The 26,494-nt window shown below is 37.2% G+C and overlaps 1 protein-coding gene across 2 annotated transcripts in view; it reads left to right on the forward strand.

The window, feature by feature from the left end:
- Nucleotides 1-24,615, forward strand: part of LRRC4C (leucine rich repeat containing 4C) — a 195,887-nt gene extending 171,272 nt beyond the window's left edge. For both annotated transcript variants that reach the window (XM_025265690.3, XM_044929246.2), the window contains exon 2: nt 17,125-24,615. In XM_025265690.3, coding sequence (XP_025121475.1) covers nt 17,167-19,089 — 1,923 coding nt within the window. In that variant the 5' untranslated portion in view covers nt 17,125-17,166 and the 3' untranslated portion in view covers nt 19,090-24,615. The remainder of the gene's footprint in view (nt 1-17,124) is intronic.
- Nucleotides 24,616-26,494: the final 1,879 nt, after the last annotated feature.

The raw sequence follows: 26,494 nt of genomic DNA on the forward strand, positions 1-26,494 counted from the left end.
TCCCGGCAATCTTGATTCCACCTTGTGCTTCTTCCAGCCCAGCGCTTCTCATGATGTACTCTGCATATAAGTTAAATAAGCAGGGTGACAATATACAGCCCTGATGTACTCCTTTCCTGATTTGGAGCCAGTCTGTTATTCCATGTCCAGTTCTAACTGTTGCTTCCTGACTTGCATACAGGTTTCTCAAGAGGCAGGTCAGATGGTCTGGTATTCCCATCTCTTGAAGAATTTTCCACAGTTTATTGTGATCCACACAGTCAAAGGCTTTGGCATAGTCTGATCTTTTAGAGAGTCCCAAATATATACAGATGTGAAGCAGTCAATGATGGGTCAAGAATCAGGAGACCTAGTGAGTGTAAAGGGAGTCTCACCAAGTTAAGGACTGTGCACCAGATAGAGGAAAAAAGCATGCTGTCATGTCAGCCTATATTTTAGGTAAAAAACAGAGCTTAGTACAGGTCCTTATTAACTCAAACCTCAATTATTGACATAATTTTGTAGTTGACCTTCAGGCCTTACGGTGCTCTCTTTCCTAGCCATATCCTATATTATTCAAATTTGCTTTTCCATACTCTTATTGTTCTATTCCTTACCAACAAAAGGAAAAGAAATTAAGTCCCGGCAACCCATCCCACGAATCAATATAGATTCCCATTTCTTTTGTCTATTCTTCACAATCTTGTGTTATTTTACTTACTCTACGTTATCCACCTGTTTTTCAGTGTAGATTCCTAGTAGAAATCAGGTTGTATGTCTAGAAATCAGATTGTTTTATGTTTATATTCGCTGCCATACTTTTCCCACCCACCACATGCCTATTTTCCTGCAAACTCTTTTGTGTTTCTCTCTCTGTCTTTGTGTGTGTTTCCTATTACATGCATTCTTCCCTTGCAGTTTCTGCTGTGTTCCTTGTTTACCCCCTTATGAATCCCACTAAACTGTACTTATTTTTTTTTTTTTTTGGATGTGGACCATTTTTAATGGTCTTTGTTGAATTTGTTACAATATTGTTTCTGTTTTATGTTTTGGTTTTTTGGCCTCAAGGCATGTGGGATCTTAGCTCTCTTACCAGGGATCGAACCCACACCTCCTGCATTGGAAGGCAAACTCTTAACCACTGGGCTACCAGGGAAGTCCGCAAACTAGAAGATTCTTGATGGGTGGGTGACACTTAGCCCTAAGTGTCAAGACCTGAGGATGCTGCTTGATACTTGGAAAGCACTCAGCAAATATTACTGAAGGAATAAATGCCTATTTTTTTTCTCTCTTGGAATGTCAGAACTTTTGCTTATCCAAATGTACATATCCTACTAAATCTCATGTCTACATAGCTGTTACTGACTGTTTAAATCTTACAGTTTCTCTCTAAACACCAGCCTCCTTGTAATTATCCACACAGTCACATACACACTCAAGATACACAATGGCATTGGTTCATGAATATTGTTTATGTTAGGGATGTCTTAACAGAGTGTTTCAAATGATCAAATGACAGGCAATTACAGAGTAGGAGGAGTTCCCTCAGAGGTAAAATTCATACAGTGCTGGTGAACTAACTTAGAATCATGTATTATTGGAGCTGAAATGACCTTTGGAGATTATCTTTCCCAGCATCCTACTATGAAATGAATCCCAGACATCTTTACATATATATCTAGGTATATATGTATATATTTACACATATGTGCTGCTGCTACTACTAAGTTGCTTCATTCATGTCCGACTCTGTGTGATCCTATGGACTGCAGGCCACTAGACTCCTCTGTCCATGGGGTTCTCCAGGAAGATTAGTGGAGTGGGTTTGCCTTTTCCTCCTCCAGGGGATCTTCCTGACCCAGGGATCGAACCTGGGTCTCTATGTCTTACCTGCATGGGCAGGTGGGTTCTTTACCACTAGTACCACCTGGGAAGCCCATATAGGGCTTCCCTGGTGGCTCAGTGGTAAAGAATATGCCTGCCAATGCAAGAGACACAGGAGATGCGGGTTCAATCCCTGGGTCTGGGTCAGGAAGGTTACCTGGAGTAGGAAATGGCTACCCACTCCAGTATTCTTGCCTGGAAAAGCCAATGGACAGAGGAGCCTGGTAGGCTATAGTCCAAGGGGTCGCAAAAAGTCGGACCTGACAGATTGACTGAGCATGCCCATATGTACATGTTTGTGTGTGTATATATATATGTGTGTGTGTGTGTGTGTGTGTGTGTGATCACAATCTAGGAAATTAAGGCTGTGTACAGTTTAATAATAACAGGGAAGAAAGTACTTGACAAAGTATTAGAAGGTGATTTAAACATCTGAATTTCTTTGTATATGTGGTATTTATTCTCTTCAGATTCTTTGCATGGCAATTTAAATTGTTTTAAAAATAATTACAAAAATCCATATGCTTTTTGGTTGCTATTGTTAGTTGGTTTATTTTCAGCATAAGAAGGCAATGATGACCTTGGCACAGGGCATTTCCTAAGGATTCTCGATCAGTTGGGTGTTAATGGCTATCAGCTCCTCTCAGCTAAGTCCAAAGGAAGCATGGAAATCTAGGTCATTAACTGTATGACCAACTTCCAGAAATCAAATCCTTCTTTACCCACCTCACCAAGGACTTATACTTAGGATAGGCTTGTTGGATTTTCAAAAGCTTCTTTAGTTACTTGCCCTTTCATTATCCCAGACAGAAAATGTATAAAACTATTTATGTCAATATACAAATATATGTAAAAAGACAGAAGAATAAACATTAGCTTCTGTGGACCCACAGGGGAATGTCATTATTAGAAAAATAAGTTTTCATATTTTGATTAAATGTAATTATAAATATAATTGGAAACACTCACCCTCTTCTATTTGTTTCTTTTATTACCTTTTTCAAATTGAAAGATTAGAGAGAATCATTCTATTGTGCATCCTGAGAGGCTAGAACATGTGTCCAGTTTTTGCAATTCAACCTCATTAAACATTAGATTTTTTTCTTTTTTGGTGGAGAGGGTGGTTCTCATTAGGGTTTAGTTGTTTTTGTTTTAATGGAATATTATTTTTTGTCATCCCTGTTATACAGTTGACCTTCACTAATAGTAATAACCATTATTTTCTCCTTTGGCATTAGTTATGATTATCCAAAATATTCTAAGAGATAGATAAACATAGCAATTCAGCTAGCGAAATGAAAGAAAGTTCTAGAGCAGAGAAGTCCCTGTTTCTTTTCTGTGGAGGAAATTCTGGATCCTATTTCATTGTGCATCATTCTGATTCTTATGCTGACACAAATTTTTTAAAGAAATGACACGGAGTGACAAATTATCCCTGAATACCAATGTTTAAGGTATGTAATAGGTCTCATCATCACCAGAGAAGACTGCACTCCAAGACTTTTCCCAATGGACACTTGTCTGGAAGAATTTACTCAAGACCTCGATCAAGTCTTTAGTTTCTTCATTTCAGAAATTTGGTTCTGGTAGCTCATCGTGAGAAGGGTGTAGTCACACTTACTAAACACATAGGAAATATAGAATAGAGACCAGAATGCTAATTGGCTAAATTATAGCTAGCACTATAACAAACCCTTCAAGTACTTTTTAGTCTGTCAAATCTTTTTCTGTACAATTTAAACTTTTTTGAATCACAAATCTCTTTGAAAATGTGATGACAAAGCCAATGAATAATCTTCCTATAAAAATATACAATCACATTTATATGAAAATTTACATATGATTTCAAGAGATTTATAAATAGTTTGAAAACCACTCATGAATGTCTTAGGAATCCAGGGATTGAACTGTGAATTTTCATGGAAAATCAAATTATAATTAAATAAGGTGGTTGATAAGAAATCAAACTAAGAAAATGTGGTTGTATGATTTGGATTGCTTTAGCATCAGATTACGATAGCCTGATGCATCAATCATTCTCCACAATTGGATTTCAGCTGTCACCAGGATTAGACAAACAACAAGAAAAACAGCAATGGACATTCATACAGCATTGACTGTGTACCAGACACTGTTCTAAATCCTTCTTTATATATTAACTCATGTATGCTCACAAATGGAGTATATACATCAAAATATCATATCCAACCTATAGGCAGTTGTATAGACAAGTAATACACACATTTCAATCTCTTATTTTTTTAAATCTATATTCCATTAATATTCACTTAGTTATGTAAGTAGTTGATAATCTGCACCAACCAGTTTTTTCTTGAGTGCATTATTCTTCCTTACTTCCTTTTCTTCCCTCCTTTCTTTCTCTCTGTTTCTCTCTCCATACACAGATATTTAGTATATACCATGTGCCAGGAACTCAGATGTGGTTTAATAAACTTTAGGATACAGTTTATTGCTGATAAGGATAGAGTTTTATTTTTTATCCTAAGCAATTGTTTTTAATCACCCATATACATGCTGATTTTTGATAATCTACTTCATCTCAAAGTTATTGTATTTATGAGTTTTTATGGAGGGATAGGAAGACAATAAGTTATTAATGAGACCCCTCTTTACCATTTGTACTAAGTTGTGTGCCATTTTTATTTTTTTTGTTTTGTTTTACATATGGGTCTTATCACTAAACCTTGATAAAATTACTTAATAAACCTGGCTCCTGACTATGAATTTAAATGTGGACTACATTCCACAATGCAATTCAGCAGATATTTACTGAGTGCCTAGACATCATCCAATCCCTGCCTTTAAGAAGCTTATTATTAACTAGATTGAATGCATTCCCAAACATTTGCATTCAAACACAGATTTGATAAATGCTGTAGTTTTGGCATTGCAGATCCTTAGGGAAAGGATGGATTAATGCTGGCCAGTAAAACCAAGGAAGATCTACTAGAAATGGTCACTGTAAATTAGCTCTTGGATACAATTTTGAAAGAAAAATCCAGGTAGGACTTCCCAGGGCATGGGAAAAACAGGAGCAAGACTCCAAAGTAGAGAAGTAGGGAGTATATTTTTAGAATCAGAAACAGACTGTAGCCTAGACTGTACTATGGATAACAGTGGGTGAGGAGATGAGGAAACAGTATGGCTGAGCATTGTGGAGTGTCTTACGTGTCACATTAAGGCAGCAGTTTTCAAGAAGTCACATTCGCTGCCCCCCAGGGGGCATTGGCAATATTTGGAGGCACTGCAGATTGTCACAATTGGGGGTGCTACTGGCATCTAGTGGGTAGAGAATGTAAGAGATTTAGTTTTTATTCTGTAAGCACTGAGAGACTATTGCTGGGTTATGTTTTCTTGGACAGTTATTTGCCGAGGTCCCTGTGTGTTTTTACACAAAGTGTGCAAAGCATTACTTTGAAAATCTCCCTCAAGAACAGTATGAAAAGACTAATGTTGGAGATAAGGAATAGTATGCATGAATCAGTTGGTTAACCTTGAATCTGAGTAAAAAGAAAGAATGAATAGGAAAAGAGGAGAACTGAAGTTTTCCTGTGTGGAGAAGGCTCCAGACTTAAAAACTATTAGTGCACAAATGAATGCAGGCATTGTTACAGGCAGGCAACATTTCTGATCATTGGAATGGTCTGATTTCATTTCCTGAAGAGTGAAATATCAAGCAGTATATGACGCTTGAGGTTTTAAGCTTTTTTCCTTGGCTATGCATTTCACTAAACCAACACAGCCGACAACTATCATAAAAATGCAAACGCAGACCTGAACACCTCGAATCCCACCCTTTAATTTGAGAAACAGGGAGTCATCTATATTTCATTTCTTCATAAATAATCAATATCAGAATGTGACTATGATTCAAAGGATTCATAAACAGTCAAAAGCTTCGTACTAGGTACACTTTAGCTCTCCTGCATCATGTGAGGCTAAAAAAACAGGGAAAAACAAATTAATTTTATCTTTAGCCTTGCGAAGTCTTTGGCTATATTTCTAGGTCTGCTTTCCTAACATGAAATAGATTTGACTTTTTGTTGCTAAGGCAAAGTTGGAACTGTCACCGCCTACCCCAATACTTTGCCTCATCCATCTTGTTCTTTTCGATTGTGACAGAAGAATTAGATCTTTCTCACACAAGGATTTTCTAATTAATGCTTCAGATGTGTTCTAGAAGCAGGGGTGTAATGATCAAGATACTCTTCCATTTTAAAGAAGATATGTAGATGATTTGACTTTCTGCTTATAAGAATTCTTATTTTCTGCTCTAAGTGGTCTGCCCCAATGGAGGGCCTGAAAGCTGAGTCAAACCTCCCTAGTTCTGCAATGCATCTGAGTGCCACATGAAGCAAGGAAAAGACTTCATTGCATTATCTAGTTGGAATTTTCAAGGCAATCGTGCTATTTTAGGCACATACAGCAGAGGGCATTGTCTGGCCAAACTTAAAACTGCTATTGACAAGAATAGATGAAGAAATAGAGAAGGCTTTTCCTGCAAAATAAATAAATAAACAAAGAGGGCAAGGAGACAGCGGAATGACCTTTATATTGCTTTGTTCTCTCCAGCTTTTCTTTGTAGGAAGACCTCTATGAAAATAACTAAAAACTGAACAAGGATCATTCCAGAAATTAATGAAATTTCTATTATATGAGCTTGTTGTTGTTGTTTAGTCATTAAGTCGTGTCTGACCCCAAGGACTGTAGCCTTCCAGGCTCCTCCAGATTTCCCAGGCGAGTATACTGGAATGAGTTGCCATTTCTTCCTCCAAGACATCTTCCTGATACAGGGATTGAATCTGCATCTCCTGCTTGGCAGGTGGATTCTTTGCCACTGAGCCACCTGGGAAGCCCCTTTGAGTGAGTTGGACTCTACAAGATGCTAAGGATCAATTAGTAAATATGACATTATTTCAGTCCTCAGTGAATGGATAGCCTTAACTATCTATACACTGTTTCTGTCTGCTTGAACACCTATGCATTCTTTCCTGCATTTAACAAATGTTCGATGAGTATTTTTTGGAAAAATATCATTATGGTAGATAAGATATTTCTCCAAGGAATTTAGCATTCTACTCAGATGAGGCAAGCAGTAAGAAAATAAACATTGACGTGTATGAGGAAAGTATCAAATTAGAAGTACTCTGATGAAAATTAAAAATGGTAATCTGGGGACTATCCTTATGGTCCAGTGATTAAGACCCTATGCTTCCAGTGCAGGAGGCATGGGTTCAATCCCTCGTCAGGGAACTAATATTTCATGTGTCACATGGAGTGGGCAACACATTTTTTAATTATACAAATAAAAATGGTAATCTGATTGATGGTGATAGAAGATCTGCTTTAGGCTGAGCGATCAAGAAAGAATTTTCTGAGAAGATAAAATTTAAAGGGAATCTTGAACGACAAGGGGCATCAATCATGCAGAAACCAAAGAGCAGCTGTTGCAGGCAGAGGGAAACAGTGCAAAGGTCCTGAGGGAGGAAAAGGCTTGGGACACTTGAGGAATGAAGGAAATTCAATATGGTTGAAGACAGAGGGAAATGAGAGGAGTTAAAAGATAAGAGGATAGGCAAGTATCAGATAATCATATATTAGAGGCAAAAACTGTTTACATTTTCTCCAAAAGGATGTGAAGCTAATAGCATTTTCAACTGGAGCATGGCATGAGCATATTTTTATTTTTAAACTTCAGCCTAAGTGCCGTGTGTGCATGCTCAGTCTCAGTCTTGTCAGAATCTTTGTGATCCCATGGGTTATAGCCTACCAGGCTCCTCTGTCCATGGGATATCCCAGGCAAGAATACTGGAGTGGGTTGCTATTTCCTACTCCACTAAATGCTGTATGAAGAATTAGCTGTGGTACAGCATTTGCAAAAGTAGAGAAACTTATAAGAGGGTATTTCAGTGGTCCAAGTTGGAAATGAAGAATATTTTATCTAGGAAGGGACAATGAGGAATATACTTATATTTTAATAGTGAAGTCAATGTTTTAATAAGTAGGGTTATGGTGAATGTAAATAAAGAAAAGAAACAGTCAAGGAAGATCCTTACATTTTTGCCTTGAGCATTTGGATGTATGGTAGTGGCATTTATGAAGGTATAGGGCAGGTTTGGGAATTTTCTTTCAGTAGATGCTATAGAATATAATTCATAAAATCCTCTCAATGTCTATTAATGTTACCATCACTCCCACTTAGGAAGGTGCAGCTCAGAGAAAGCCAGTTTACCAAAGAATGATTAGTAATACTTGGCCAACCCTCTAACCCACCGGATTTCACTCTAAGTCTGATTTTTGTCCCACTGGGTTTTGCTAATATAGATTGGATGTCTTTCTATATTTCAACATAAAGTTGAAGTGCATTATATCATCAAAGAACAAAAGCTTAATGTGTATTTAGTCATTCTCTGTATATAATTTACAGTGTGGACATGAACCACATTAGAGATTTTTAAAAAGTTTATCTTTCCTTATTTGTGCATCAGAGTTTCAAAGTGATCGTCTGCTGCCTCTATGTAACCTGATAGTTTTTAATGTGATTGCATACAGAAGCTAATTTTGCCTTTATTGGTATTTCATCCTCTACAGGATTTCATGCAGGACTGATTAATTTGAGGCTATACATGTTTCATAATGTATAGATATTGGATTGATATCTATATCAACAGGTAATTGGATTGAAGATCTGTTCCATTCAGTTCTAAAGTAATGCTAAGGATGTCGATATTGAACTCATTTGACTTTTCCATCGACTACTCTTCTCTCCAGTTTCTTTTTTGCATAAGGGCAGAGCCTCCCTAAAATAATGTTCTAACCCTTCCCTGCTTAAGAGCCTGGAGTTTCTTTCTAAGTTTCATCATTGAAGCAAATCCAAACTCTCCTACCAGACATGTAGTGCGCCTCAATTGGGCCAACTTAACAATCTAAATTCTATTGTATAAGTCACCCGCTTTCATTAAGTCATTTCTCTTTTATTTCATGCTCCTATTCCCCTGGTTTTGTTACAGTTGCTGTTATTTAGTTGCTTAGTCCTGTCTGAGTCTTTTGCAACTATATGGACTGTGGCCTGCCAGGCTCCTTTCCATGGGATTTCCCAGGCAAGAATTCTGAAGTGGGTTGCCATTTCCTTCTCCAGGGGATTGTCCTGATTCAGGAATTTAATCCACATCTCCTGCATTGACAGATGGATTCTTTACCACTGAGCCATGTGGTAAGACCTTCTGCTTTTACAAGTCATCCATTATCACCTCTACCACCTGCCTCAATACAAAATTATATCCCCTTAAGGACCTACATAAAATCTCAAACCCTCTTAAAACTTTCTATGGTTATCTATGACATCTGACAATGTTTTATGGAATTTGAATATTGTCTACATTGATTTACATTAGTTCCTAGATACATATATGTGTGCTTTTTATTTTTGATAGGTATCTATGCTTTTGTATTATAGCTTCAGTAAGTTTGTAAAGTTCTAAAAGGTATGGTCACCTTAGACTCTTTTATATCCTTTTTTATACTCAACAGAACGTAGCAACATATTGGCCACATCATTTATTATGTTTTTTCTTACTTAAAAAAATATATACATATAGTTTTCTCCACTCATTGCTTCTTCTTATCTAATGATGTTGTAATCTTCTCACCTCTAAACACATGTAGGTTGTTTTTTTTTTTTTTTTTTACTGTAAGTCGAGCAAGTCATCTAGAAAAGTGAAATGTAGACCCAGGTGGTTTTTCTTTCCTTAAATATCAATTTTTTTTAAGTCTCAACATTTTCTAGAAACATTGCAAGGTCAGTGTATATAGCCAAAGAGCCTCTTGTTGACTTGACAGGTTGAATACCTGGGTTACAGCGATTTAAACCTTGTATCATTTCCATTACATTTGCCTTGAGGGTCAGCCCTGGGCATATTAACAAAAATTTTCTTTCCCTGAAAATCTGCAGAACCATATATTCCTCTATGAGGGGTGGAAAGCTCAACAGATTTGCAAAATTGGGTTTCAGATGGGAAAAAAGTTGAATTATATTAGGAAATATTTGTAAAATAAATTTGATTTGGAGGGATGAGCTACCTTTGATAATGGTGCTATTTAATTTGTTGTTTTCCCTTTTCCTGTGTATTATAGCACTCTTAAAAATTTAAAGAGCTATCTTGAGAAATGATTATAATAGAAAGCTTTCTTAGTAAGATGAGAATGAGCCTCACTTCCTTTCTTACAAGCAAATCACGTCGCCTCAGCTTACTTTGTTCTTTTTGATAGGTCTCAGATATATAATGGTTTAAGCAATTAGATTTTTTTCTTTTACCATTTCTTTGCTGTTGGTTTTGGAAGCAGGAGTAGTGAGAGATAGATAAAAGGAGAGGGAGAGAGGAGAACGAATATGAAAATATCAAGTAGGTTTGACTACATGTAACCAGAAAAATAATGAGCTGTTTATGATGTATCGAACTGATTATTACATATAATAATAAAATAGAGAGGAAAAACAGTTACAGGATTCGTTCATGTAGCTGCTTGTCACAATATCAAGAATGCAAATTCTTCCCTCTTTCCATTTTTTCCTTCCTTAGCACAACAGCTTTGTCCTCAGGCTGCCTGCTTTCTTGGCCACAAATTGTCTGTAGCAATTCTCAGTATCTTATACCCACAACAACATCCAGAAACAGAATAAAAAACTACTCCTTCCCCTGTCTTTCTTCTATTAGGGGGAGATAAATAAAAATTCCCAGAATCCCCTCAGCTGACCTCTGTTTGCATCTTATTGGCCAAATGGTGTCACATGTTCAGAACCAACCAGTCTCTGGCAATAAGAATGGAACAATCAATGTTTGTTTAGACAAGAACTCAGCAACCAATAATCCAAAGATTAGCCCACCATCTGTGTTTGTATGCTCTGTGAACTAAGACTATTTAGAAATTTTAAAATGGTTGAAAAAATATTAAGAATTAACCTTTATTAAAAAAAAAAGAAAACTGTAAAAAAAAAAAAAAGAATATTTGAGACATTTGAATGTGCATAGTTTAACTGGAAGATAGCCATGCACATTCATTGACTTTTTGACCAGAGCTATTTTCAAGCTTCAGTGGCAGAGCAGAGTGGTAGCAACTAGAGACCATATGGTCTGAAAACCTTAACTATTTACTATCTGGCCCTTCACAGAAAAAGTGTGCTTAGTCCTAACTTAAGCCAGATTCTATTAATACATCAAGGCTGGATAACCTTCTCCTAAAGAAGATAATATAATTCTGTTTTTTGGGTTTTTTTTTTTGTTGTTGTTGTTGTTTTGTTTTAAGAAGAGACTGAATCTTTCTGAACAAAATTTTCTAAGAAAAGAGTATGGGAGTAGGATACTGGGTATACCACAAATTCAGAGAAGAAGACAGAGAGATTGAAGTTCAAGCATATTTCAAGGGAATAACCCAACTTTAGTTTCATAAAGCAGTTGATTCTGAAAATTTTACCAGCAAGAGTGGTTGGTAAGACAGACCTGATTCTTTTTCCTTACTAAGACCCTACAGAAGTCCAGGAAAGTCTGAATGGAATGGTGATGATTAAGCCATAATTTATTGAGAATTCGAAGTTTAATTTTTAGGATTTTTCAATACGGGAACTTGATGAGGATCAAGTAAGAACCATAATACAAAGATCCAGGATTGGAGAAAACACCAACATAAGGCAAAAGATCCAAAGAATCTTAGAGCACAGTTAATGCTTTCTATGAAAGAGTTGAAGGATCTTTGTGCAAGTTTCACTAAGGACCATGAAACTGTTTGCTTTAGCAGGAGAGTTTCAGAAAAGGATAGAGTTGCTAATAGAAACCATGGAAGAGCTAAGACAAGTTGATGTTGATGGCGAGGTATGATCTGGAGGTCTCAGTGTCCATTCTGAGTATGGGGGTTAATGGTTTGGCTTCTCAATGCTTACAGAGGTCCATTGCATGTATATATGATAGTGAATGTGTGGTCTACTGAGATATGAGGACTGACTGGGGTTAAGTAAATTTGTCTTTCTCCCACCTCACTTGAAATCTAGTTCCAATGTCTAGACAGCAGTCTATGCTGACTTAGCAATGATACTGTGCTAAATAAAGCATCCCCATTAGCTACTCTCCCTCCTGAGTCCCTTCTGTGTCTCTCAGTGCACTGAAGCATGGGTAAGCAAAGAAGAAAGGTCTCTTGACAAAGTCAGGATATCCTCTGGGACAAGGCTAAGAATATTATTAGTTTAATTCAAAACCCACACAGATCCATTTGTAAATAAATGCTGTGAGATGACATCGTAATGGATAGTGAGCACCTTTAAATTAATTTCCTTTTGATGTGATAAAAACATCTTCTGAAAGAGATGTTGAAACCTGGCTTTTGATGTAAAGTAACATAATTTAGATTTTAAAATAGAAACCTTTTGTTGATAGTAGTTTATTCAATCCTGGGTGTGTACCAAACTTTATTTGCTACAGGTTATAAATTAGCTTTGAACCAGCTATAATTCATAAATCATTACCTATGACTGATTTGCAGGCAATCTCATTAATTGAAATAGCAAAAAGGCCTTGAAGTAAGCAAGAAGTAGAAAATAAAACAACCCAGAGACTGAAAAAAGGGAGACACATATACTCTACAATTAAGAGCAATGCATCATATTTGGATATGTTTTACTGATAGTGTATTTCTGGTCATTCCAGTTCATCTTTACCACAACTTTGAATAATAGGTATTAGTGTTATTCCTATCTTATCTAAGAGGAAGAAGCTTACATCACTTTATTGTAATATGTATTAAATATTTATTCAGTATTATATATTACTTATTATGAGTCAGTAACTTTGTATATATTATATGACAGTACTAAAAAGAGCCTATTGATTAAGTAGTTCTGCTACTTTTACAGATGGGGAGAGTAAATTACAGACAGATGAAGTAACTTTCCCATTAATAGGGTTGTGGGTGTTCAAGCAGGAATATGAATTCATGAATTCATCATAAGCTTCTTCTCTTGCCCATTGGACATGGTTGTCTTTATTATTTCATATTTTAAAGGAATGTTGCTGCTGCTGCCAAGTCGCTACAGTCGTGTCCGACTCTGTGTGACCCCATAGACAGCAGCCCACCAGGCTCCTCCTCCCTGGGGTTCTCTAGGCAAGAATACTGGAATGGGTTGCCATTGCCTTCTCCAATGCATGAAAGTGAAAAGTGAAGTCGCTCAGTAGCAAATGGCAGAGTAAAGACTTACCTTTTTCACTTTGTGCTATTTCCAGTCCACCAGTTATTTTGACCTCTAGTACCAGAGACCCTAGGACTCTAGGGAGAGTCATGGGCTTGGAGGTGGGAGGAGGGATAGAAAAGTAAGGTCCTAGGACCCCCATCCTAAAAGCATCAATCAGTTAGTATATTAGAGTTTAGGTGATATTCTTTTTCCTTTCCCTTCCTTCCTTCCCTTTCTCCCTCTCTTTCTTTCTTTCAAATTCCCAATTACCTTCAGAAGTGTGTTTTGAGAAGACGGGAACACATGAATGAAAAACTGAATCACAGGAATGAAAATTTTTCAATGGTTATGATTTTTGGCAACTTAAATAGCATCCTATTTTAAATGGAAATCTACAAGGGTTTTCAAGGTCGTGTTTCAATTTACAATGAAAGGTACCTCCTAATCTAACTCAGAGTGAGAGGCCTACCAACCACACTGTTGTGATATGAGTAAATTCAGTGAGTTCTGGGACATAGGGTCTGTCTAGTTGCCTGGAATCTAACCCTGGGATGATGAGGGCAGTGGGGTAGTGGCTTGAGAGTAAACAGCACAGTAAGAACTGATAAAGGAAGTGGTTGGGGTACCTGCTTCAGAACGGTTGGTTTAAATATGGCAAGCATGCCTGTAGGTCTGCCTTTTACTATCTGTAGAATCTGGCTAGCCTTTGGATGGGCAGAACCCTGGTGGCTCAGATGGTAAAGAATCTCCCTGCAATGCAGGAGAACTTGATTCAATCCCTAGGCCCCCCTGGAGAAGGGAATGGCTACCCACTCTAGTATTCTTGCTTGGAGAATTCCACAAAGAGAGGAACTTTGTGGGCCGCAGTCCGTGGGCCGCAAAGACTTGGAGACGATTGAGCAACTAAGACTTTTTATTGGTTAGGCTGACTCTCCAGATTCAGCAAGGCCTTGATATCAAAACATCAGAAAATTCAGAAAATATGCATATACAAAGTGTTGGAATTAGATAGTAAATGTTTTGTACTTTTTCAACAGTCATTTTATTTAGTGTCTACAGCACACTAGGTACTCTGTTGTCCAGAGGCTAAGAAGAGACATGGCCACTGTCCCTAAGGAGCTCACAGGTTAGTGCAGGAAACAGAACCAGGGACAAATGATCATAGTACTAGATGGTGTGAGAAGTCAACTTAAAGCTGCAAGAACCTGGAGGGAAGAAGCAAGTCCTGAAAGAAAGAGTAACAACTCACAACCTACTGCTCAAGTTTCTTTGCTGCCATAGGGAAGGAGACCAAAACAAGCTGCTAAAGCCAGAAAGCATCTGTGATTTTAAACCTCACGTTCATAAGACTCAGGTCCCTTTCTACAGTCTGTCAATGTGGGTGTGTGTTTAAGAGTTGCTCATGACAGACATCTTTACTGAGTGAAGCATCTCCTATTTTTGGAAGAGTCTCTTCTCTGTCTTGTGTACTCTAAGTAAATGCATTTATTTACAAATGCTAATTTACACTGAGACTCTTACTACTGGTAGAAGGGTTATATCCTAGAATACAGCCAAGTTCTCAAGACCTTGGATGGTATGCATAGAAGTGGCCAAGGAATTCCAAGTATCTCCGGCATTGACTTCTCTCCAAGTTTCATTTAGAGCAAGTGGAAGATTTTACTAATCTTTCTCCTTGCTGCGGGTTTCTTATAGAGCTTTTCTGTCTAATATATTAATGTAGCATTGCCATTCTTGAAAGCAAAGCTGATGACAGCATTTCTTTGTATAAACAGAATATTGAATAGTCACTTGCAGGATAAACAGGAATGCTTACATTGAGTCTTGATCCGATCTCATCCCAACTTCTTTCCCATTCTCTTTCCTGGACCTTCCAATCTCCTGCTATAGGGGATTTTATGGTTACTTGGTTGTACTAGTACTTTCTTATTTCCTTGTCTTGGTTCAGGCTGGTCCCTCTGCTCTTCTTTCCTTTATCAACTTCTACAAAATCTAGATCAGATGACTCTCCTCTTTCAAAATCCCCTGACTTATTATACCATCACAGATTTAGTTGCTCTGACTTTAGTGCCCATGTGCCAATGTGGCTTGGTCTCATAGCAATGAACATATATTATTGTGTTTCATCTCTTTGCCTATCTGTCTTACCTTCTGAATTATAATTCCCTCAAGGGTGAGGGTTATATTCTTCACTTTTGTATGCTCATCATTTAGCAAAATACCTAACTAAGGAAAATAACAAAATGGTAGTAGTAGTAATAGTAATGTCTATTGAGTTCCTTCAGTATGGAAGGCATTATTCTAAGCTCTTTATGATATTATTTTTTTTTGACAATAACACTAAGGGTTATATAATAATATCGTCCCCATGGTGCAAGTGAGATTGAGCCGTGGAGAGGATAAGTCACCTGCCCAAGGTGACACATAGTAAATACTAAATTACTGTCTTAGTGCCTTTTTGAATTGGTTATGATAAGTCTCCACATTTTGTTTTTCTTCCCAAGTGATTCTTAGAAGAGGCACTGTTTATTGAGGAATTTGAGAAAAGTCATCACACAGGTACCCAATTCATAATAAGCCAGTTGAATTGGGGTGTATACTGGGTAACACAAGCTTTGGAATTCCTCTTTGTGCTGTAAGAGATGCAGAAAGTAAGTTGTTTTATTTCCCTTCTCAGAAATTAATAAGAGTAGGGGCATAATACATATATAATCCTGTTATATTTAATACTATGATTTTTTTTCTGTACATAAACATTATGTTTCATGAGATGTGATTTAATTGGTAGTATGTCTACCTATAGGTAGCAGTTGGCTCTGTTGTTGTGAGTTTTATATACGAAAATCTCTAGAAATTTACACATATTTGTGCATGTCATTATTTCAGTGTATTTTCACAGGTACCATACATTAAGTTGCCAGTGTTTACAGCTGAGGTGATCCCCAGAGGAAAGGTATTTTAACAAAAATAAATGTGAAAAATATTTTGCTTTTGCCATCATTCTTGAAGAAACTTTTTTCATGGAAAGTTTGAGATCGTATTCTCCTGGACCAGTGAGATGAATATCTGACCCTGATTCTCTACTTGTTAACCATGTGACTATATGCACGTTACTTCCTCTACAATTAAATGTCTTCTTGAAAATGGAGGCTATAACAATTCCTTCCTCAGAGAAGTGAAGTAAGGAAAAGAAAGGATCAGGTCATGAAGCCTGTGCAGTTACAAAGGACTCCATATTCAGAAGGGCCCATGCTTGACTTAATGTTCTATTATAACTGATTTGAAATTCTTAATAAAATTATTAAGACTTCTTTTGGATGTGGACCATTTTTAAAGTCAATTGTGTTCTGTTTTATGTTTTGTTTTTTTGGCCAAAAGGCATGTAGGATCTTAGCTTCCCAACCACAGACTGAACCCACACCTCCGGTATCGGAAGGCAGTCTTAACCACTGGCCTATCAGGGAAACCCTTGAAATTCTTAGTAATTTTTGACAAGACATCCCATGTTTGCATTTTGCCTCGAGCTCTGCAAGTTATGTAGCCATTCTTGGATTGTTCATGAAGTCTATAGCCTATGGCACATAGACTACTCCTCAATAAAATGTCAGCTATGAATAATTTTGCAAGGGAGTTTTTAGTTTATTGGTATAGTCCCCCAATTTTATTTTCTGAACTTTTCCAATCTGGTCTGGACATTGAACCTAATGACGGGGTACATTTCATGTGTTCTCATGCATTCAGGTTGCCCTTGGTTGATAAACACTAGTCAAACCCTCTACCTCATTCTTCCATTTCTCTGTGATTGCACAAATGATGGAATGTGGGCTGTGACTGGCTGATAACTCAGAGTATGGAAACACTTCTTAATAAATATGAGCCCCGTTGCTCAATACATGGCATTAGATTTATTGTTATCTTAGTTTGAGAAATGAAGGCTTGAGCTGATACACTGTCTCACTGACAATGACTCGAGAAAGACATTTGGAGGAGATCTAATACTCTTTTTTGCTCTTATTGCATTGCAGATTATTTGAACTCCAGAAGGACCAACACCAGATAAATTATGAATGTTGAACAAGATGACCTTACATCCACAGCAGATAATGATAGGTCCTAGGTTTAACAGGGCCTTATTTGACCCCCTGCTTGTGGTGCTGCTGGCTCTTCAACTTCTTGTGGTGGCTGGTCTGGTGCGGGCTCAAACCTGCCCTTCCGTCTGCTCCTGCAGCAACCAGTTCAGCAAGGTGATTTGCGTTCGGAAAAACCTACGTGATGTTCCAGATGGCATCTCCACCAATACCCGGCTGCTGAACCTCCATGAGAACCAAATCCAGATCATCAAAGTGAATAGCTTCAAACACTTGAGGCACCTGGAAATCCTACAGTTGAGTAGGAATCATATCAGAACAATTGAAATCGGGGCCTTCAATGGTCTGGCAAACCTCAACACGCTGGAACTCTTTGACAATCGTCTTACGACCATCCCGAATGGAGCTTTTGTATATTTGTCTAAACTGAAGGAGCTCTGGTTGCGAAACAACCCCATCGAAAGCATCCCTTCTTATGCTTTTAACAGAATCCCTTCTTTGCGCCGGCTAGACTTAGGGGAATTGAAAAGGCTTTCATACATCTCAGAAGGTGCCTTTGAAGGTCTGTCTAACTTGAGGTATTTGAACCTTGCCATGTGCAATCTCCGAGAAATCCCTAACCTCACGCCGCTCATAAAACTAGATGAGCTGGATCTTTCTGGGAATCATCTATCTGCCATCAGGCCTGGCTCTTTCCAGGGGTTGATGCACCTTCAGAAACTGTGGATGATACAGTCCCAGATTCAAGTGATTGAACGGAATGCCTTTGATAACCTTCAGTCACTGGTGGAGATCAACCTGGCACACAACAATCTGACATTACTGCCTCATGACCTCTTCACACCCTTGCATCATCTAGAGCGGATACACTTACATCACAACCCCTGGAACTGTAACTGTGACATCCTGTGGCTCAGCTGGTGGATAAAAGACATGGCCCCCTCCAATACAGCTTGCTGTGCCCGGTGTAACACCCCTCCCAATCTGAAAGGGAGGTACATTGGGGAGCTTGACCAGAATTATTTCACATGCTATGCTCCTGTCATTGTGGAGCCCCCAGCAGACCTCAATGTCACTGAAGGCATGGCAGCTGAGCTGAAATGTCGGGCCTCCACGTCCCTAACCTCCGTATCTTGGATTACTCCAAACGGAACAGTCATGACACATGGGGCATATAAAGTGCGGATAGCTGTGCTCAGTGATGGCACGTTAAACTTCACGAATGTAACCGTGCAAGATACAGGCATGTACACATGTATGGTGAGTAATTCTGTGGGAAATACCACCGCTTCAGCCACCCTGAATGTTACCGCAGCAACCACTACTCCCTTCTCTTACTTTTCAACTGTCACGGTAGAGACTATGGAACCTTCTCAGGATGAGGCACGGACCACAGATAACAATGTGGGTCCCACTCCGGTGATCGACTGGGAGACCACTAACGTGACCACCTCCCTCACGCCACAGAGCACAAGGTCAACAGAAAAGACATTCACCATCCCTGTGACTGATATAAACAGTGGGATCCCAGGAATTGATGAGGTCATGAAGACTACCAAAATCATCATTGGCTGTTTTGTGGCCATCACACTCATGGCTGCAGTGATGCTGGTCATTTTCTACAAGATGAGGAAGCAGCATCATCGGCAAAACCATCATGCCCCAACGAGGACTGTTGAAATTATTAATGTGGATGATGAGATTACAGGAGACACGCCCATGGAAAGCCACCTGCCCATGCCTGCGATTGAGCATGAGCACCTCAATCACTATAACTCTTACAAATCTCCTTTCAACCACACAACAACAGTTAACACAATAAATTCAATACACAGTTCAGTGCATGAACCGTTATTGATCCGGATGAACTCTAAAGACAATGTCCAGGAGACTCAAATCTAAAACACTGACAGTTACGGAAAACAAACAATAAAAAAAAAAAAAGACAGTTTATTAAAAATGACACAAATGACTGGGCTAAATCTACTGTTTCAAAAAAGTGTCTTTACAAAAAAAAAAACAAAAAAGAAAAGATTTATTTATTAAAAATTCTATTGTGATCTAAAGCAGACAAAATTATGTGTATTCCTCAGAACCTGTTTTTGCTGCACTTATTTACTATTTCCCACATCTCGTCCCTGCCTTCCCTATCGCCATATTTTTCATAGGAGATCTCAATTCCCTAAAGAACTGGTCTAGGAAATTTTGTAAGAATTCTGTTATACTTTGAGATTTTTATGGTGAATTCTAGTGGTGAGATCCAGTCTATTTTGTCTTTCTTTTATTTTTTTCTTCTCTCTCTCTCTTTCTTTTCTTTCCTCCCTCTCATGCCCTTATGAAGTAGTCCAATGGGGAATGCAGTATTAGAAATAGATTTTTAAGAGAGAACAAGGAAAAAATGCAAGATCTTATATTTTTCATGTAATGATCTGTTCTGTATTTATGAGGAGGACCATTCAATGGGAAAGAAAAAAAAAAGGAAGCAAGCAACAGATTAATTTACATATGAGCATCTATAAAACCCATGATCTTTTAAACAAATCTAGAATCCGATTTGTAGTGCAAAAACTAAAAATAAGATTATAAATAAAATATTGTTGGTTTTTCTGTACCTGGATACAACTCATTTGTAGTTTGGCTCAAATGTAAGAAACTTGAAGGAAACTAGACTTCCTGCTTTCTGAGAAAGGTAATACTACAGTAATCTTCAGTCACAGCACCAGTCTCTACAGGGTCCTGTGTGATTAGATGACGTGAGTTTCTGATCTATATTTAAGGATTGTGGTCTTCTTTTCATTAGTGCCACCCTTTGTAGAATGCTCAGATTTTTAGATTTTTGTGAAGTAAATTCAATTCCACTTGAAAGAAAGTTTCAGTATAATTTATTCCCTGGCTCCTAAATAAAAATATTCTGTCTAGATGAAGTACAGTCACAGAATGCTAAACTATCCAAGTTGAAAAATCATTGTTGGTGCTGAGTGTCAACAAACTCAGTTCAATTCAACACTGTTAAAGACCTACTATGTGTTAAACACTGATGTTAGTGCTGTGGACACATTATTAGAAAGACCTGGTTTCTGCACCTGAATCACTCATGACCTATATGTAACATCATTGAAGAAACATCAGTTGATTACCAGGGGCCAGCTCTAATTTTCCTGTTAGGTGGCAGGTGGCAGGATCCTAGAGTTTTGAAATAATCAGGTTACTGTTATGACCAAAACCTCCTCATGATTTTTTTTTCCATTCTTCTGGAAGAGCTGATTCTGTTCTTCCAAATGCAGATTGTAGAGTGGTAAAGAAGTGTAAGTATGGATTTGATTTGCTACGGCCAATAGATGTTTACCAAGACATAGCAATGCTAACACACTAGTAATTCATTAAAGGTACTTCAAGGAACTGGAGATATTTTTGGTATGAGAATATCCACTAGCTTGCAAGTTAAAAAGGAACTTTCTAGTTACTGGTACCTCAGCACTCTCCTGATATTTTAATATAGTATATGTCTGACTTTTGTCTTTATCCACGTGAAGCGTAATGAAAACAGTCGTGTAACAGTGTGTTAGTCGCTCGGTCGTGTTGGACTCTTTGCACCCCCATGGACTGCAGCCTGCCAGGCTCCTCTGTCCATGGAATTTTCCAGGCAAGAATACTGGAGTGGGTAGCCATTCCCTTCTCCAGGGGATCTTCCCAAATATACACCTCTCATTGCTGGCCCTTGAAATCTGCCATATCATTGGTGAGACAAGTGTTAAACTAGAGAAAACTAAGATAAGCTGGAGAAAACCTCAGCTCCTAATGAATGAGCAGCTTGGATACTCACACATAACTCTAGCTGGACATGACACCAGGGTTTTGGGATCTCCAGGTGTGAAAAACCAATTGTTACTAGCAAAATAGGTCAGAGAACTGGGAGGAAGAGATAGCAAACGAATGAGACCACACAAGGATCTCACCTCTATTTTTTGAGCACCAGTTCTTTAGTGGCTTTTGCTTCCTCATATCCTACCTTTCTCTGTTAGGAATACAATTCATATTAGCTTTTACTGTGGAGAAGACTCAAGGGAAAACACATGTTGGCTGTCATTTGTCAAGTGATTCAGTATTGAACGTGCTTCATATTTCTAAGCTGCGGATCAGCTTGGAAACCAACCAAACAACTCACCAAGGAATATCAAGTGCTAATACAAAGAAGACTGGTATAAACCCAGAAGGAAAAGAATCTTGCCTTCTCTACTTGGTTTCTGATCTCTGTCTTTGCTGATTATAAACTTTCTTTCATTTGAGCTTTTAATTCTTAAGAAGTTAGTTCCAGCATACAATTCCTCTTGAGTAAACTCTGGGAGTTGGGGATGGACAGGGAGGCCTGGCATGCTACAGTCCATGGGGTCGCAAAGAGTTGGACACGACTGAGTGACTGGACTGAACTAAACTGTGAGGGGTGGCTAAGTAGTTAGATAAATTCTACTAGAATAAAAGGTGAATTTGCACTAAAAATTTAGGTAAGAAAGTCAAGAATACTTGAATACATATTAGAATTTTTTTAAAAAAAATCTACATATATTGATGAAAGATTTGTTAAGCCACATTTGACTTTTCCAGTCAATTTAGAAATACTTTTGACAAATGGTCCTCACTGCAGGTTTTAGGGATGAAGGGCATAGTGCTATAAAAGTATTATTTAAAGGACACTAAAATGAATTCTATGACTTTATGAGTTTATGATTAGCAGTGCCTATATTTGCTCTGCATCATGTACTAGTTTGGGGAGCTTCAACAAGGTAGCTGTGCTAACCAGAGTTCATCACTCAAAATGGACTTCCTTGGATCAGCAGAAAGTCCATTTCACTGTTTAAATATCTGGTCTATCCTTGTAGCAAAATGCACTTTTTATGTCTGCTACTGTTTTTATTCTACCCAAAGGTGACTAAGCGGCAGTATGCTTAAATACTCATGTGCATCAAAAATATGTCATTCACAATTAACCAAGTTAAAATAATGTAATGATAATTTTAGTATATTTTTCCTACTGAAGATATGCAGTTGACTTTGGGAAAATATCAAAGAATGCTTTAGAAGGAATCTTCTCTAATATTTTTTTTTTTCTATTCTGGACTCTTGCTCTTTTATAACTGGCTATCACCTCAAACTCCTAAATTCTTTTGCATGTGTCCAAACACATTTATTGGTGGCAAAATATGAGAAGAATTTGGTATAATTTGCATACATAGGACCCAATATAGCTTTAATCATTTTTCCTCATATTCTGAACATTCTAGAATCAAATGTCATCTTTTCCAAAGATTAAAGTTGGTAATTAGAATTTTGGACCATTGGTTAATGATTGGAACATTGATCAATTCTTTTTTTGAGGAATTGCTTAATTGCTATAATTGCTTTTAGGCTTTATAATCAAAGAATCAAAAATCAGGACATTATTTGAGACCTGCATACTCTTAAATTCTGAATTTAGATCTGTTGATAAATAACTTGACAATGGAAGGGTTATTTGTATGGGAGAAAGAAAATGAAGAAGACATTTATAGAAAAAGATTTACTGAAACATGAGGAAAGTATTAGGTGCATGGCATCAAGCTACCCAACATTTCCAAAGTAAATATTGATCAAGGTGAAAAAAAAGTTAAACATTTTATCCTCTTAGCATAATCTTCAAAATACTTAGACAATTCAAAGAGTCAGATGAGTGCTTATGGACAGTGTGGTGCTTTGAAACAATGTAATTTTTAAATAATGTTTTAAATTGTATATTTGGTGCTTCAGCTTACTGGGATTAATAAGGATATTGAAAACAATTGTATCACTAAATATCACAGGTATAACACATGAATGCTTGATTGAGGAGTCATAGTCTTCTAGAAAGCCAGGTGTCTGTTTTTCATAAAATAAATTTTCACAGAGTCAAATCTCTTTTTTTAAAAAAAATCTCTCCCCAAAGTTTATACACATTCTTATATTTGATTAGAATATGATTTCTGTACAAAAGCAACCAGATAAAAATAAGTCAAGCTGTTGCCTTAAAACATCAAATTACCTTCTGTTTTTTTCTCTTCTGCCATAATAAGAAATATGAATTCCTGCACACTCTGTATTAGATAGAAGCCAGCTGTGATGCCATTGTCTTTCCAGGATATAAAATAAGATACATCTGGTTCTATGAGAGAAAAAAGAAATCTCCTAGAATTACTGATAGTACACTGTCAATTAAGATCCAAATGTAGAAGCTCAAAGAAGCATTCTTAAAACACATTTAAAAACCAGTTCCCATCATTTTGTGTCTTTAAGTGCTGCTAACCAAACTTTTGAGATTTCAACCTTTCTTAAATTATTTGAGAAAATATACAAATTACATATAAATTATATAATTAAATTGTATAACAAGTGCCTAACAGCAGTGAGAAAACTCCATTTTTTTTTTTTTTGCCTTAGTCCAGAATAAATAAAAAGAAAAGGAGAGAGAGAGAGAATGAAGTGTTGCTGCAAAGATAGGCGATGCATTAAGCTATGAGAGCACATGTTACTGGAAAATCCTTCTATTTTATAAACCTTATTAATGCACAGTAAATGAGGATACTCATGCATCATCTGGGCAAAATACAGAAAGCAAAGCTCTACAAGACTCCAGACCCTGAAGATTTTCTTTCAACATTTGGTCCAGTAATTTAGTTTCATTTTCCAGGTTATTAATGCTACACTGTATTATATATTTGATGTTGAATCGCTGAATTTGAATTTGTCCAAATGGTATCAATCCTGTCCTTATCTGGTTGGCTGAAGTAGTTAATATATAGCTTTTTACTTAGATCAAAGAGAAGATTCAATGTTATTTGACAGAGAGGGGCTGGTCTCCGTGGAGGCCGCAGCGCCCATTTTGATTTATGTCCTCCAACCCTGAAACTTGGCAGAACACCCACTAGCTCAGCCCTAGGAGATCCTGACAAAAATCCATCCATTATGGGAATCCCTACCCTTTATCATGTCTATGTATCGGTAAGGCTTCTGAATGACAATTAGTAATTCTTTCTTTTCGGTCCTTAGTCCCACATTAAAAGTGGTAAATTAAAATGGAATTTAATTTCCATTTAAACACAGTTGGTAATTTTGTAAAGTGTCTAATTCTCTGAGAGAAATAAATGAAGCTTAAATTGAACTAAATATATTAAAGCATACACAAGAGTAATTATGATGTATTTTCTGGTATATACTTTTTTATGGTAGATACTATAAAACTTTAAATCAAATAATTTGTTAACACTACGGAAATCATGGGTTTCTTTACTAATGGAATCATTATGAAAAAATTTAACTATAACAACATTTGTAAAATGCCTCAAAAGTCAAATGTTGAATTGGACTTCCTGGTCCTATGGCTAGTTCTATTTTTAAAAAATAAAGTTTTACAAAATGAAAGGGAGAAGTAATAAAGTTTCTCTTTCCAGCAGCCCTCAAGCAGAAAAACGCATGCATGTAAAGATATTTCTTAACATAAATGGATGTTAACAAATGAACTTTAGTTAATGCTGACCATAAAAATATCATGTAGCTATGCATTTCCCACTAAATTTTTTTCAAGAGTTTTGCAAATAAGTCACTCTTAAAAAGTTAATGCTAGCCTTTATGACAGAGAAGGCAATGGTAACCCACTCCAGTACTCTTGCCTGGAAAAATTCCACGGGCGGAGGAGCCTGGTAGGCTGCAGTCCATGGGGTCGCAAAGAGTCAGACACAACTGAGCGACTTCACTTTCACTTTTCACTTTCATGCATTGGAGAAGGAAATGGCAACCCACTCCAGTGTTCTTGCCTGGAGAATCCCAGGGATGTGAGAGCCTGGTGGGCTGCCGTCTATGGGGTTCGCACAGAGTTGGACACGACTGAAGTGGCTTAGCAGCAGCAGTAGCCTTTATGAGATCAATTGCATTTTGTTTTTTTAGGACAAATCTTTATGTAGAAGTATATTTTATTCCTTGCTTTCTTTCCTTAGCATGTTTTCAAAATTTCTACAAGTACTATAAAATGAGAATATGTCATTTCTATACAACATTTAGTTATTCAATCTGGAGTTCAACCCTATCAATATTGGGGACAACTTGCAGAAGTGAATAAATTATTTCCTAGGCACTTCCAGAGTGATGCCTCTTTTAAATTTCTATTCTTGAGTTCCACTTTAGAGATTTGATTTTTTTTTTTGAAATTTGATATTTTTTATTATGATTAATATGTCTTCTACCTTCAATAAAATGGAAGAAAGCAGGAAATTCACAATACTAAAAAATACAGATGCAGAATATATATATATATATATATATATAATTTTATGAACATAAACTTGTTACCATACTTCCTACTGAAGACAAATGCCAATATAGATTATCCATCAGACAATAAATGCAACTAAGATAAAAATCTCATTTATTAGTCAACATGGTTTCAATTTATTGACATCATTAAACTTTTATAAAATTCATTTTCTAATAAATCCTGAGAGTGATTTGTGATAGTTATTTAAAAGCCATATTAGTAATCAGAGAAAGCTCTGATGTTCAGAAGTGGAAATCTACAATTAGATAAATGTCAAAGATAAACTGGGCTTATGGAATTTAGTGGGATGCCATTAGGTATTCATAGGATAATTCAAAAATAAAAACTCTGTGCTTTATAGCTCAGAAAGTGCTTTCACCTGTTTTCTCATGTGTTAAGCCATGAAAGAATAGTATGTAAGTGCATTTTAATTAATGTATCAAATTTTCCCTGAATAGTACATTTGTCTCTATGTAAAAGGATTAATATTTTGAAGCCATAACCATAGAAAGAGAATAGATTATTGGAGGAAAAAAGTAAACGGTAAAGTATAGAACATGGTGAGATTATTTTTGTATTATAATGAATTCATGCACACAGTGAATAGGAATTGAGAAACTAATTGAATTCTAAGCCCTGTTCAAGTCTCTGGTTATACAACAGTGAGCAAAACAAAGCCAAGCCTAGGTGATTCAGTGACCAATTCAGTTTGGTTTGCCTAGACTTTCCTTGTTTTACCACTGGATGTCCTCTATCCCAGAAATAATTTAGCTCAAGGCAAACCAGGACAGCTGGTCAAACTACTTACAAACCTTGTGTGTGTGTGTTTGTGTGTGCTCAGTCATGTCCAGCTCTGTGACCCCATGTGCTGTAGCCCACCAAACTCTTCTGTCCGTGGAATTTTTCAGGAAGGAATACTGGAGCAGGTGGTCATTTCCTACTCCTGGGGAACTTTCTGATTCAGAAATCAATCCTGCATCTCCTGCATTG

Source organism: Bubalus bubalis, chromosome 16, assembly GCF_019923935.1.
Source record: "Bubalus bubalis isolate 160015118507 breed Murrah chromosome 16, NDDB_SH_1, whole genome shotgun sequence".
Taxonomy (NCBI): domain Eukaryota; kingdom Metazoa; phylum Chordata; class Mammalia; order Artiodactyla; family Bovidae; genus Bubalus; species Bubalus bubalis.